The sequence below is a fragment of the Stegastes partitus genome, unplaced genomic scaffold, assembly GCF_000690725.1.
Source record: "Stegastes partitus isolate 25-593 unplaced genomic scaffold, Stegastes_partitus-1.0.2 Scaffold19, whole genome shotgun sequence".
Taxonomy (NCBI): Eukaryota; Metazoa; Chordata; class Actinopteri; family Pomacentridae; genus Stegastes; species Stegastes partitus.
In genome coordinates this window covers 392,794-405,888 of record NW_007577750.1, presented here as the reverse complement: position 1 = coordinate 405,888, position 13,095 = coordinate 392,794, and the positions used below count along the sequence as shown (strand labels likewise).

Below are 13,095 nucleotides of genomic sequence, written 5' to 3'. Positions count from 1 at the left end.
CTAACAAATGTCTCACCCCTTATGGTCAGATTAATTAGCTTCTGCCTTCTCTGTCATCCAGTTTGTGACCAACTATATCAAAATGACCAAAGACACAAAATGGTGCTTTTGTACATGACAAGTCTTGTTGTTTTTTGTGGGGTTTTTTTTCTCCTATTTACTGATCACCCGCTCAAACTTCTTGCTGAGCCCAGATGGAATCAGTCAGCGGTAACCACTCATGCCAAATATCAAATCTGAAGTCTGTCTTGTATGAATCACAGATGAACACAGTATGGATAGAAGAGGACGAGGTAGAACAGAAAGAAGAAAAGACCTCTGGGTAGTCCAGCAGCTTCTCTGCTGCTAAAATAAATGAACAGAAGGACTTGTGCAACTACACTAACTTGCTGCCGTGTGACTGTTTAAAATCACAATGTGCCACTTATACAGAGATGGAACTGTTGTTTTATTATTTTATTTTTCAGTTTTCGAAGCACATATTGCTGAGTAACAATCATATATATATATATACATTCTTTTTTTATTTTTATTTTTTATTATCAATGATTGTTAGAAGTTGTACTAATTAAAAGTATTGAAATAAATTAGAGATTTTTCTGAGAACTAGCTCAGAACTACTCATGTATATCTCTCTGTTCACTGTTTTGGCCCACGGCAGGTGACTGACATCAAAGAGAAGTTGAAGGAGTCCAAGAGATTCTGGTCCAACTTACCAGATGACATCTGTGCCAAGGGCAAACTCACAGAGTCCGACGAGGAGCAATGCTGGAACAGCCACACTAAGGGCAGGTGAGAACTTCTGCTACTCTTTATAACCAGAGCAGAGTCACGCTGCTCTCCTGTTATCACACTTTGCCTGCCAGGGATTAAAATAACCACACTCTGTTCCCAGATTAACACTCTTTTTAAGTACAATGGTAGTACTTACATGGAGAACTTCTCCAGTATAAGCTCTGAGGCTCTCATATCCAGAGGACTGGAGTTTCCAGCACCTATTGTCACCAGAGTAACACTCAGCCGTACTGCAGGTCAGTCAGTGAGTTCATTCCTCTGACAGTGAACTAGATATTCTGGCAGAAAAAAATATATTACCCCATCACTTTGGCCCTCTGCAAATAACAAAATCACCAGATGGTACAATAAAAGATATTTGTTTGTGCCAGTACCATTCTTTTTAGCATCATTCTAAATCTGGTAGGTAAATTGATGATTAAACATTAGTAATAGTTAGACTCTGTTAAAAATGCATTGTGAAATAGTTATTTCCTGTTATTTATATGGAGGCCATGCCCACTTTACTTGATGATAAAATTATTAAATGAGATATAAAATGAATGGTTAAATGGTGAGAAACTAACACATATGCACAACAAGTGAGATTATGAGATTGTCTCACACAATTTCTAGAGATGATCTGTGTTTGCTATTTTAAGGCAGCAAGTATACAAAGTCCTAGTTGAGCTCAATTCAGTAAGCGAAAGAAACTAACATAGCGGCTTCTTGGTGGATCGACACTGCAGTCACACTGGCTAGCAATTACAACTGTATTACCTGCAACCACTGTAATGGACATGGACTGGTTTGGTGGCAGAGAGAGTACAACAATTAGAAAACGCTAACTAATGAACACTACACAAGCAAATGAAGAGAACATCTTCACCGCTTTGACAACACTTATGGTGCAAAAAAAAAAAAAACTAAAACACTGCCAGGAAATAAAACTCGAGCAAATTGAGAGCCACAGTCACATTCACAGTAGATATGTGGCATAAATAAACATGCTTTATTTGTGTGTTTGTCAAAAGGGTGCTTTGTTTGTCTGCATGTACCTTCTTTGCAGTGTGTTGAGCTCTGTCAGCCACCACACAGGAGCCTGCCTTTGATTCAGTGTCAGTGATGTCGGTTGATAGCTTCATTTAAATGATTTGTAGGGATGTACTACTTTTATTCCTTCCTGAGACTACGGTGAAATCGAGCAGACACGAAAAACATTGTTTTCTGCATTTTTTCTTTTAACCATATATTCTGATGTTGCATTGCACGGTGTCTGCTAAACTGTAATGTGGAAAATATTGCCATAACAGCCCATTTTAATAGCGCTTCTACGGATACAACATGGAGATAGTTGTCATTTTACTTTGTACAGATACTTCCCTGAAGTGGTGAAGGAAGGTCTAACTAACCAGGTGAACAACCCAGAGGTGGAGGTGGACATCACCAGACCTGACACACTGATTAGGCAACAGATCATGGCTCTACGTGTCATGACCAACAAGCTAAAGAACGCCTACAATGGAAATGACATCTACTTCCAGGACTCCAGTAAGTTCTCCAGTCTTCCTGGTGTTTTTATGTGCAGGTAGAAAAAATGCAATGAGTCAAATACAGAGAGAAGCGTTCTCTATTCCTTTTCTCTTACTACAAGTTGGTTTTGATTTTGACCACAGACCAAGAAACACCCCCACAGATATAGAAACTATCTCTACCAAAATAAGATCTCAGTTGTCATTTATGTAGGAACTCATCATATAACTCCACATGACGTTCGGTGTTGCACTGAGGCAAGACTGACATTTTGGGAGAATAAATAGCCTTAGGTGTGGTGACAGACAGTGATAGACAGCTGAGCTTATGTTTAGGAAGATGTACATCTCGAATGCTGCCATGACAGAAACCATTCTTTCTGATTGCATGGATCTGCTTGAGCTGACATGATGGGAGAAATTCTCTGAGCTACAAACAAAACATGTGGTTGCATGACTACTGCCTTTCAAGTTTTTTCACCTCAGTTCCATTTTCGTTGCTGTCACATTTGTTTTTCCTGTTAGGAGTATGTTCAACATTAGACAACCAATGCTAGAAAACTTTTTGTATAGGTTAATATTTTACAGAAGCAAGCAAAATAACAAAAGTGTAAATGTGCATTTTACCATGCATTTTCAGTAAAATGTCAAAGTTCTGCACTTACTGCTATTCAGTCATGCAAAATCTTACTCACTCTATCGACTGTAAAGCCCAAGTCACAGCAGCACTTGAGATCAGCTAATTAAATAAAATTGCCCTGAAAAGCAAATCCGTTCATGAGGCCATGCAAGTCTTTTACGCTGGGGTTTGTGGTTAAATTTGACATGCAGATTTGCACCACTGAACAACAGCAAACTGTCTTGACAGCAACTTTGAAGGGATGGAGAGCCCAAAACAGAGGAGGGTATCATAGCTCATTAGCTTCGTTGTAGCATCCAACAATTAACCTTCCCCCTGTCAAACTGTTCAAAAAAAGAGGCCTGTTTTGTAGTTATGAGGCAGGTGTGTATGAAACAAATGGGGCTCTGGAATAAACTGTGTGGGCATATTATCCCTTTGGGAAAGCTAGCTGGCAAGCATGTCAGATTGCCAGCTCTTTTAGTTCACGAAGTTCAGAAGCCATGCAGGTGGTCACTAATAAGGTGTTTAGTTTATGCACCAACAAATCTTTATCACCAATTTTTCCAGTTTGACTGACCTTACTAAAGCAAATCTGGCCCCCCTTCTCTTTTATTTGCAAATAAAAGGTTCCAAGAAAAAAAAAAGAAAGAAACACACCATACTGATTAAAATTTGTCCTCTTCCCATCTGAAGACAGCTTCTTGTGTAGCAATACATCGTTCCTCAGCGCTCCTTTCATGTTTTGAATGCTCAGTGGAAGTCCAGGTCTGTAAGCATGTGAAGCACTTGGCTGCAACGCATTGTATCTCCTCCACTCTGTCGAAACAAGCAGTCTTTCAAATGGAATTTCATTCTGGGGAAGGGAAAGAAGTCACAGTAAGCCAAATCTGCAAGTGGAGAGCAATGACTGCTGGGGCCAAAAAAACTCATGCTTTTTCAATGCACTCTGATCGAGTGCATTCATCAGTTCAGGTCATTAGCACCAAATGTCCTCAGGACACTACAGCAGAACTCAGTGTTGACAGTCTGACTCTAAATTCACAATGCACAACCCTGTGAATGTCAAACAAAGCAGCAAGCAGGCTCCAGGTCATGCTGCTGACCTGATGCACCCTCTTTAGTCTTGGAAACTGCAGGCTCTTCCACTGAAGGCTGCTGTTTGTTCTCTGGGTTGTAGCCATAGATCCGCTCGTCACCAGGGATTATACTGGACAGGAAGGTTGAGACAGTTTGGCACATAATTTAATGTTTGCTTTCAGTTTTAGGCAGGAGCACTAGGAGCATCTTGGATTTACATGGAATATGCTTTTGCTTTTTATAAATGCAATCTCCAAACTTTTTGATCGCAATTCTACATTCATTGTTACATTTGGAGAAATGACTGAATCAATAAGTAAACACATGCTTGCTAGGTATAAGGAAAAAAGAGTAATAGGGTGCCTGAAGTACATTCAAAAAAGCCTGCGAAATCTAAAATGTCAGCATATTTCAGCCCTCTTTTCTCAATATGCTATAATAAGAATGTGAAGCTTTTAATGTAAGGTTGTGGTGCATTACACAAAGTGCAATCAAAAAGTTCTGTGCCTTCACAAATCAAAAACTAGCTGATTTAAATTTGGCTGCCATGTGCTTCAAAGTAGTCTCCTTATACAGCAAAACAGAGCTCCCAGCAGTGCTGTCACACTTGGAACACTCCCCGTTTTGTAAAAAGCATGTCAAGCGCCATCTCCAGCGGGCACTGAATGTCCACTGTGTCAAAATGGTGACCCTTCAACTTGAATTTCATTTTGGGGAATAGGAAGAAGTCGCAGGGAGCCAAATCTGGGGAGCAGGCGGACAGTGACGATTGTGTTGTTGTGGCCAAAAAACCAGAAACATAATCACTGAGGCGTGACTGGGCACACAATGCAGTTGAAGCACCCACATGTGATCACACCAAAAAATGTGTGTCCCACAGGTTTTAATGTTGACAGCGAGCTGTCACACACTATTGAGATTTCTGACAGTTACTGATCAAAAAGTTTCCCCCTAATTCATGCATGCCAAGAGTCTTGGAAATTTTTGATTGCACCTCATAGAACGTTTTTTTTCTGTTGCTGCATGCTAGGTCTGCAATATAGTCAGGGGATTAGACAAGTTAATAGTGATCTTTCTCTGGCTCCAATACTGAGGAAAAATTGACAGTGTTGCTGTATTTCAACCAAATAAGATTTCACTGGAATTTTATTTTCTTTGGAAAATTAATGAATCAGTTTCTAACAAGTGCTACTCTAGTCTTTTTTGAACAGAGAAGTAGCTTAACAAAATTGTAGGAACCTAAAGGCACAATGTAAGGCATCCCCAGTGTAAAAAGTGAAAACACAGTCTTGTTAAGAGCTTGCTAAAAGAACAGAAAACCCACAAAAAGCAAATACTTTGCTATTGAGCACCTTACAAACTGTGCTTGACCTCAACTGAATTGAACATGTTGAACGAGCAGACTAAAGTTACGACTGAACTGAAAGAAATCAGAATCAGTCCCAAAGCAAACAGCATTATGACTGTGATGTGATCATTTACAGATGTAAGTACTGAAGTGCGTTTAGACCGTGATGCTGCTATATTGCTTTTAGACCAACATGAGCTGCCAAACTTGAACTGTATTGTATTTTGGTAGGACATGCAGGTGCCACTTTCTGGTGTGACCAGGTTTGACTCTGTATTTTCACTTACCCTTTGATTTGGATCTAACTGTTAGCTGCTTCTAATTGCACTATTTTCATGTAATTTCTAATTTGTGCGATTTTGTCTTTGCAGGTGACGAGGGCAGTAGCTCTGGCAGCGGCAGTGGCTGCTCTGATGGCTGCACAACGGAATTTATTTTTGTTGGAACAGAGGCTCCAGTGATCGGAGCTGACAGAAGCGACGAACGCGCAGCAGCCGCGGCCGCAGGCAAGTCGCTTTCCTGTGGACCCTCCATACTGCTGGTGTTGGCCGCCCTCACACTCCCGCTTTGGGCAATGCAGACTCAATGGAGATAATACAGTGTGGCCCGATCACTGACTTCTATACTGTTGCATAACAGTATGTTTAACAGCAAGTTATACTGCTGTTCCCTCACTGGACATGTAGAACCTCCTGGAAACCTGTCAAGAATGGCTTACTGTATGGTGTGGTAGGATTGAAAGTGAGTGCAGTGCTGCATCCTGCTTGCCCCCCAAAGAATGCTCGGTGCCATCAGTGAACCAGCTTTCACGTCTTTGAAACAAAACAAAAAAAAATTAAAATGTGGTGTTTTCTCATTATTCTAAAGTGAGTTTTGAAAAACAATGCTTCTCTTTTAGAAAGTGAAACTATCTTAAGATGGTTCTGTCAATGACCTTTTTTTTTCAGATAAAGGGGATTCTATTTTTCTTTTCCTTTGTATTATGAAGTGAAAACATGTCAGCTATTTTATCCCATTAGTCTTCTCCCCCTCAAACAAATGAAGAAAGTTTTACCGTGTGCATGCGTGGATATGATGTTAACAGAAAAACATTTTTTTAGTTTTTTTGTTTTGTTTTGTTTTTTTAAATGCAGGCTACACAGCTTTGGATTGGTTGGTACAGGATTGTACAGTGCTAGCAGTTCACCTGGTTTCCCGTTTCCAGTCATATCAGTGTGGCTTCAGGAAGCAGCAGATCTTACAGCCACTTTATTGTTGCACATTTGATTATTTGTAAGAAAGTGCTAATGTACTGCACTAAGCAAACTACTTTGCACAGATTATTTTTGTTGGCTTCATAAGTTTATACAGCTACAGGAAACATACACCCCACAGAGAAAAAGTTCTATATTTTCAGATCATTTAACTGATTGTATTGTACTTAGCAGTTACAGTATGTATTTCACTGGAGCATACTGTAATGTAATCTTATTGGCTTAGTTAATGGCTACATTTTTTTTTTAATAAATGTATTTCCTTTTACAAATTATTTGACCGTCTGTAAAGTAAAAATGGAAGAAAAAAAAGAACATTTCTGCAACACTAAGCCATTATACTAAAATTGCCTGCTAATAATGTTTAGTTACCTGATTTACTCTCTTCTCTTTGGGTAGTTAATATGCACCTACATGGTTCCTTTTATTTTCAGAGGAGTGATAAGGTATGTGCTCATGAAAATTTAACTTAATTTATTTTCTTGTCTCCCAAACGTTAGTCATTTAGAATTATGATTTATTTCGTACACTTTTTTGTTACTTTTTCATATCACATATACAAAAGGTTCAAAATCGTAAACCTCGTCCTCTGAACTAAGAAGCAGCTCTCTGCAGGTTACCCGCTTACATCTGAAGCACCATGCTGAAATTAGCATGTTCTTGTTCGGCCAGTGAGAACAGACTCCTACAGGCTACAAGCTTTTAATGTGGTCGTATAATCCTATAGCAGGTACACAGTGTCAGCTGGGTGCAAAGGTTGGAGAGCTGTGGCTGCACTCTTAGAACTAGGGTTACTATTCACAACCTTCATTCTGTCCCCTCCAGGCTTTGACCTTTCATTGTCTTCAGAGGCTTAAAAGGAGCAAAGCTTGCACAATGGTCGTGGAGGAAAGGTAGCTTCCAAAAACGTTGCAGGCATACTCTCGAAACAAACAAAGGAGCAAATGTTCAAAAATGTTACATAAAAGAAAGCCTTTGAGGCAGCCACCCTCATGCTGGAGTGTGCCTGGAGGATCCAAACCCATCAGCTCATAAGCACTGAAATGTTTTCACAATGCACGGGTCCCTTATCTCAACAGGGACCTTGCCCAAATGCATCGCTGTAACAAATTAATAGTTGCTGGGAGCATCTCAAAGAGACTGTGTGAGTTTCACATAGCAAGGCAAGCACAGGACTTAAGAGTTTCCTCTTTCTGCCGCCAGCACGAAGAGAGAATGGAAAAAAAAGAATAAGGCACAAAGTTTGCAGTGTGGTGCTGTGTATAACAAATAGACAGTGATTTCGAATAAACCCCAGTTCTTTTACTCCCTTCCATTCCTTCGATATTCATGCTTTCCTGTTAACAAATAATGTTTCATTTTTACACAAATGTAGTGCATATTTCAAGTAAATTTCCACAAAATTGGCAAAAGAAAATTAAAATCAATGCCCATTTCTATCCAATACTGCCGTATTCATATTAAAAGTTAGGCACTGAGACATGAGGGAAATCTGTCCTTGATGTGCTTATATGTTTTACAAAAAAAATAAAAAAACCTGAACACCAGAAGAAGCTCCCACTGCAGTTGACCTCTATCATCTCACTCCTTGCAGAAATTGCTTTAGGAGAAGGCGACTGACCAGCAGCCTTCCACTCACTCACTGATGTGTAAATCCTAATTGTAAAATGCAACAGAGGCTTCTGCCCAAAAAAAGGTCTAGGAACACTGAAGTGATTAACACAAGGTCCTGTCCAACATTAAACTGTCCAGTACTTAACCACTGCAGTAACAGACAAAAGTCCAGGTAGTTCCATTTAATCAGTTTTTAGACACATTTCAGTTTGTACAAAAAAAGGACCTGTGTGTCTGAGGTAAATAGTCTGGCATAAAATAAAACAAAATGTGACTAAGTGAAACAGACTTATTGAATAAGTCATGACGTGCAAGAAGAAAGTGACTCAGACATCCCCAGAAGCTCCATTGAACGGATGAAAAATGGAGGTATTTAAAAACATTGAATGTGTGGACAAAAGAGGAGACTGTAACCTTCATCAAGTTATTACATGAAACAAGCATATAAATACCAGTTTATTTTTGTCATTGTTTCTGCATGGCTTTTTGAGGGTTGACTGCTTCTTGTTTGATTACGTAATTTTTTTGTGCCTTCTTCTGTAAAAGTTGAATGTCTTGGGAGTAGAGTTTTAACAGATAAAATAGATAGATTAAAAAAAGAAAAGAAAATCATTGCATCCAAAATCATTTCCCATTGAATCGTAGTATTTAACTATTTGACACTTTGATTGTCCAAATTATGAAAACTTTATCTTCTGTGTAGTGCCCTCAAGAACTACTAAATGTCAACAATGCAATGCCCCACATTACACCGATATCAAAATGACAATTGCATGGCTCAACAGCTGACAGCGATGACACAAAATGAAGATGATTTACAAGTGTCTAGAATCATAATTCTAATTCACTCATTAGTGAGCAGCAGAGGGTTTCAATATATAAGGAGTAGTGAATAAATCAGGGGATGATTTTAAATGCAGCAAGTTTGGCTGCGTCACTGGTAGATGAAGAAGAGTGGGAGATCCTGTCACTTCCCATGCCTCTGTCAGTGTCACAACTTGAAGGCCTGAAGGACATAAAAAAGAAAATGTAGATTATAGGTACATCCCATGAATGCACAAGATCCATCCACTACACTATGGCGATAACCAACAAAACTCATCAGTCCTGTTGCTCTACAGTCGCTGTAGGAAAATAGATGCTAGGTTAGAATGCAATTTTTTAAGCCCTTAGTCAGAGATGCAAATTTCAGTTCACACCACAGGACCAATTAATCTGTTGAGCCCTTTTTGAGGTCAAAGCCTGAATGAGATAGAACCATGGCCGCAGTGGAAACTTCACACAAACATAACTGACCCACCTCTCTGAATCTAAAACAGTAATTATGCAGAAGTTACATGGGTTACACTCTTTTCCACTTGTCTCTTCATATATATGTATTGAATTACTCGCGTGTCCTTCTGCCAGATCATGGTGCACAGAAAGCCCAAACTGTGTTAGACAGGGGGTGAAAACAAACGAATCTGAAGTCATTTGATTAGCAAAAGCGTCAGCTGGTGCTATTTCAGTGGGTCAGACAGATGAGACAGGTGGGAGGACATCCAGCTGTAACTATTTGCAGCATGCTGAATGTTCAATCAAATACCATTAAAGTAAACTAGCTGTCGGCCCTAATGTGCAATGCCAGTTTTCCTGATCTGCTAGAATTCATCCACCCAAGAGTAAAGTCCTGGAGAGCAGATAATTGCAGCGAAAGGGGTTTCATGTAAAAATCATGATCTGTTCGATGGAGTCGTTGGACTGGTGAAGCACAGACTGATAATTCAGTTTTAGCTCCAGACATTTATATTTCTCAGAGAATATCTACACTTGATACTGAATGTTCTGATTTTTACAAATAGATGTTTTTTTGAGCGCTTTTATTTTGGTGTATTGTTCCCTTAAACTATACTCAGATGGACAGTAACAGTTGCATTCTGATGATCTTTGTGCTATGATAGTGTTAAAATTGGCAAATTAAAGAAGTATACGATAGACAAGAGAAAGATTTTTAATTTTTTTTTACATCAATATGAAGTGCAAGTTCGTGGGTTTTGTATTGCTGCAGTCAAACACAACATACATTTACTTTGAAAGCATTAGGAAACATTGTGGGGGCAGATATTTCTGAGTCAGGGTCAGTAGTGAGGCGGAACGATCAGTACAGCATGTGCTTGATAATAAGATGGGAAGTTAGCGGTGTGGTTTCAGATGCTGGCATTGTTTAAGATTTGGCACTGCTGCCTTCTCAGTGAGGCTTAACAACTACGCTTTTTTTTTTTTTTCCAAACAGTAAAAACCCAGTAAGCATCTGCAGCCATACAAAGGTCGAACGCACCCATTAGAGGCTCTACAAAATCCGTGATTGCAGCAAGAGTTTTGGATGAGCGAGGATGAGGCAGCGCTTTACTGGTGTTCTTGAAATACAGTAAAAGAAAGTGAATTGGGAAAAGAATGTTTCGGAAGTTGGCCCGGTTTCTCCAAATAGCTCGTATCTGTACAAACAACCGTGTTTTCTCATTAGGACAAGCTATGTTACCCTGGACAGACATACAAAGTATCACTATTCAACATTATTCATCGCTTAACTTATTTTGCCTGTGAGCCATATTCATTCATTTTTGTCTAGTTCAATCTCTGGCATTTGAAAAACTGAAGAAAAAAAAAAAGTCCTGGTTGGCTGAGTTTTTTTTTTCCAGAACGTTTAGAACAAAATGTGTTATGCAAGATCTCCATTTTGATGTTAATCGTTGCTGCACTTTTGCTAAAAACATATGCCGTGAGTGTGATACTGTTGTGATTTGCAAAATCAGATATCTAAGGAGCACATTAATGATTTTTGGAGCTGTCAGTGCACGCTGTTTCAAGTGTTTTGGGGGAACTGAAGTTGATGGTTATACAAGCAGACATGCCTTACCATTTTTTAAAAGACTAAAATGGATTGCTTATTTGGCTTTTGTTACACATTCTTGTATACAGAAAATAATACAATGGTAATAATAAACATTTTATTAAAAAAAAAAAAGGCCGGAAAAAAAACACTTGCTTTCCTGTAGTTTTTCTCTGTGGTGCATTCTTTCATATTGCTGTCCTGTGGAAATTATACATCTCTGTTGTTCAGATCGCAAAAGGTTTTATCTTTTCAACACTGCATGTAAAAAATATTGTATGGAAAAGTAGTTTTGATTATATTCATAAAGAATTGTCTAATCCCCTTCCTTTACAGTCAAAGTTTAATATAAGTTTAACCTCGAAAGTGATAAGTGGTACATGTTGATCAGCTCAAGCTAACCCTGCACACAGCCAAGCCTGCACGCTCTTTCCCCAAGATGACAAAGATTCTGGATAGAGATTCTTAGAATTTGAATAAATTTGATTAGAAGTTAGACCCAGAACCAGCTTTTGTAAATTTCAGGTTTTCAGACAGTGTAACTTTTCAGTTTTAACAGAAATTGATCCCATTCATGAATTTACAATTACAGCTTAATAACGGAAACATACTTTTGTGCCAAAAGTTGACTCTAAAATCTGTGGGGGATGTGCTGTTGTCAGGTCAGAAACCTCCTCTAAACTCTGGGTATGTATTGACAACTTTAATAACTGTGTACTAGGGTATTTAAACCAGTCAAATCTAGTGTCTTTGGCAACATTCCCACACTAGTGCACCAGTAGTGATGTCTTTTATGTCAGCCAGCAATGATTGGTTTACAAGAAAAGCAATGGACACGTCACCAGAAATAAGGAGCATAGCTCCCATTTTGGAGCATAACTGTACACTACAAAGCCTGAGATCACTGTCCACAAAAAACTCAAATGTTTGAAGCAATCAAAGAAAAAAGGAGGTGTCCTGTTGCTCCAGGACAATGTGTCTGTCCACACAGCACAGGTGGCAGAAGCAGCCATATGTGGCTTTGAACTGTTGCCCCCATGAACCTCACTCACACATCTGTGCTGAGTGGACGGGCGCATTGTCCTGAAGCAACAGCACACTAAATAGAAGCTTTTCTCGCCTGGCAAAGAAATAATGACAGACATTTGAGTTTTTGCAGACAGTGATATAAAGCTTTACAATATAGGCTACAATTATGCACCAAAATGGGAGTTACGCCTTTTCTTTCCAGGGGAGACCAAAAAGTTTTTGAAGTACACTCATAGCTGACAGCAGGTGAGAGTATAGCAGAGACTATGGCAGAATAACATAAGAAGGCTCCATGAGAAGTTCCTGATCCTCCAGATAAAACAGAAATGTACCGTTAATAGGAAGGATTAGGGTCTTAAAAAGAAAGCAATCGAAAATAACATGGATTACCACTGGTGTGGCTTTTCGTTAGAGAAGGCTTAAAGCAGGTAGTGAGGGCAGATATGGATGTTAACTTCGCCCCAAAAAGGAAAGTTGAACGTTTTGCACTGCAGGTTTAGAATAATATTTTGTAAAATGCCTTACTATTGCAATAGCTATGCATGCCATCCATCCATTATCTATACACCGCTTAATCCGCACTAGGGTCGTGGGGGCTGGAGCCTATCCCAGCCGATTCAGGGCGAAGGCAGGGGACACCCTGGACAGGTCGCCAGTCTATCACAGGGCTACACTTAGAGACAGACAACCAAGCACACTCACACCTACAGACAATTTAGAATCACCAATTAACCTCAACATGTTTTTGGACCTTGTGGGAGGAGAACCCAGAGAGAAGCCACGCTGCACGGGGAGAACATGCAAACTCCACGCAGACAGATCCCGGTGCCCCCAGCGGGATGTGAACCGGCGACCTTCTTGCTGCGAGGCAACGATGCTAACAACTGCGCCACCTGTGCATGTCATGATCAATTGTAGGATATGAACAGACACAGATGTCAGAGAGAGACAACACTTTACAGCCCTTCACAGGAAGG

General features: G+C 39.6%; 1 protein-coding gene across 1 annotated transcript in view; it reads left to right on the top strand.

Moving 5' to 3' along the window:
* Positions 1-11,225, top strand: part of gpc6a (glypican 6a) — a 152,464-nt gene extending 141,239 nt beyond the window's left edge. Inside the window, exons 7-9 of the mRNA XM_008292629.1 lie at positions 662-792; positions 2,150-2,325; positions 5,725-11,225. Coding sequence (XP_008290851.1) covers positions 662-792; positions 2,150-2,325; positions 5,725-5,948 — 531 coding nt within the window. The 3' untranslated portion in view covers positions 5,949-11,225. The remainder of the gene's footprint in view (positions 1-661; positions 793-2,149; positions 2,326-5,724) is intronic.
* Positions 11,226-13,095: the final 1,870 nt, after the last annotated feature.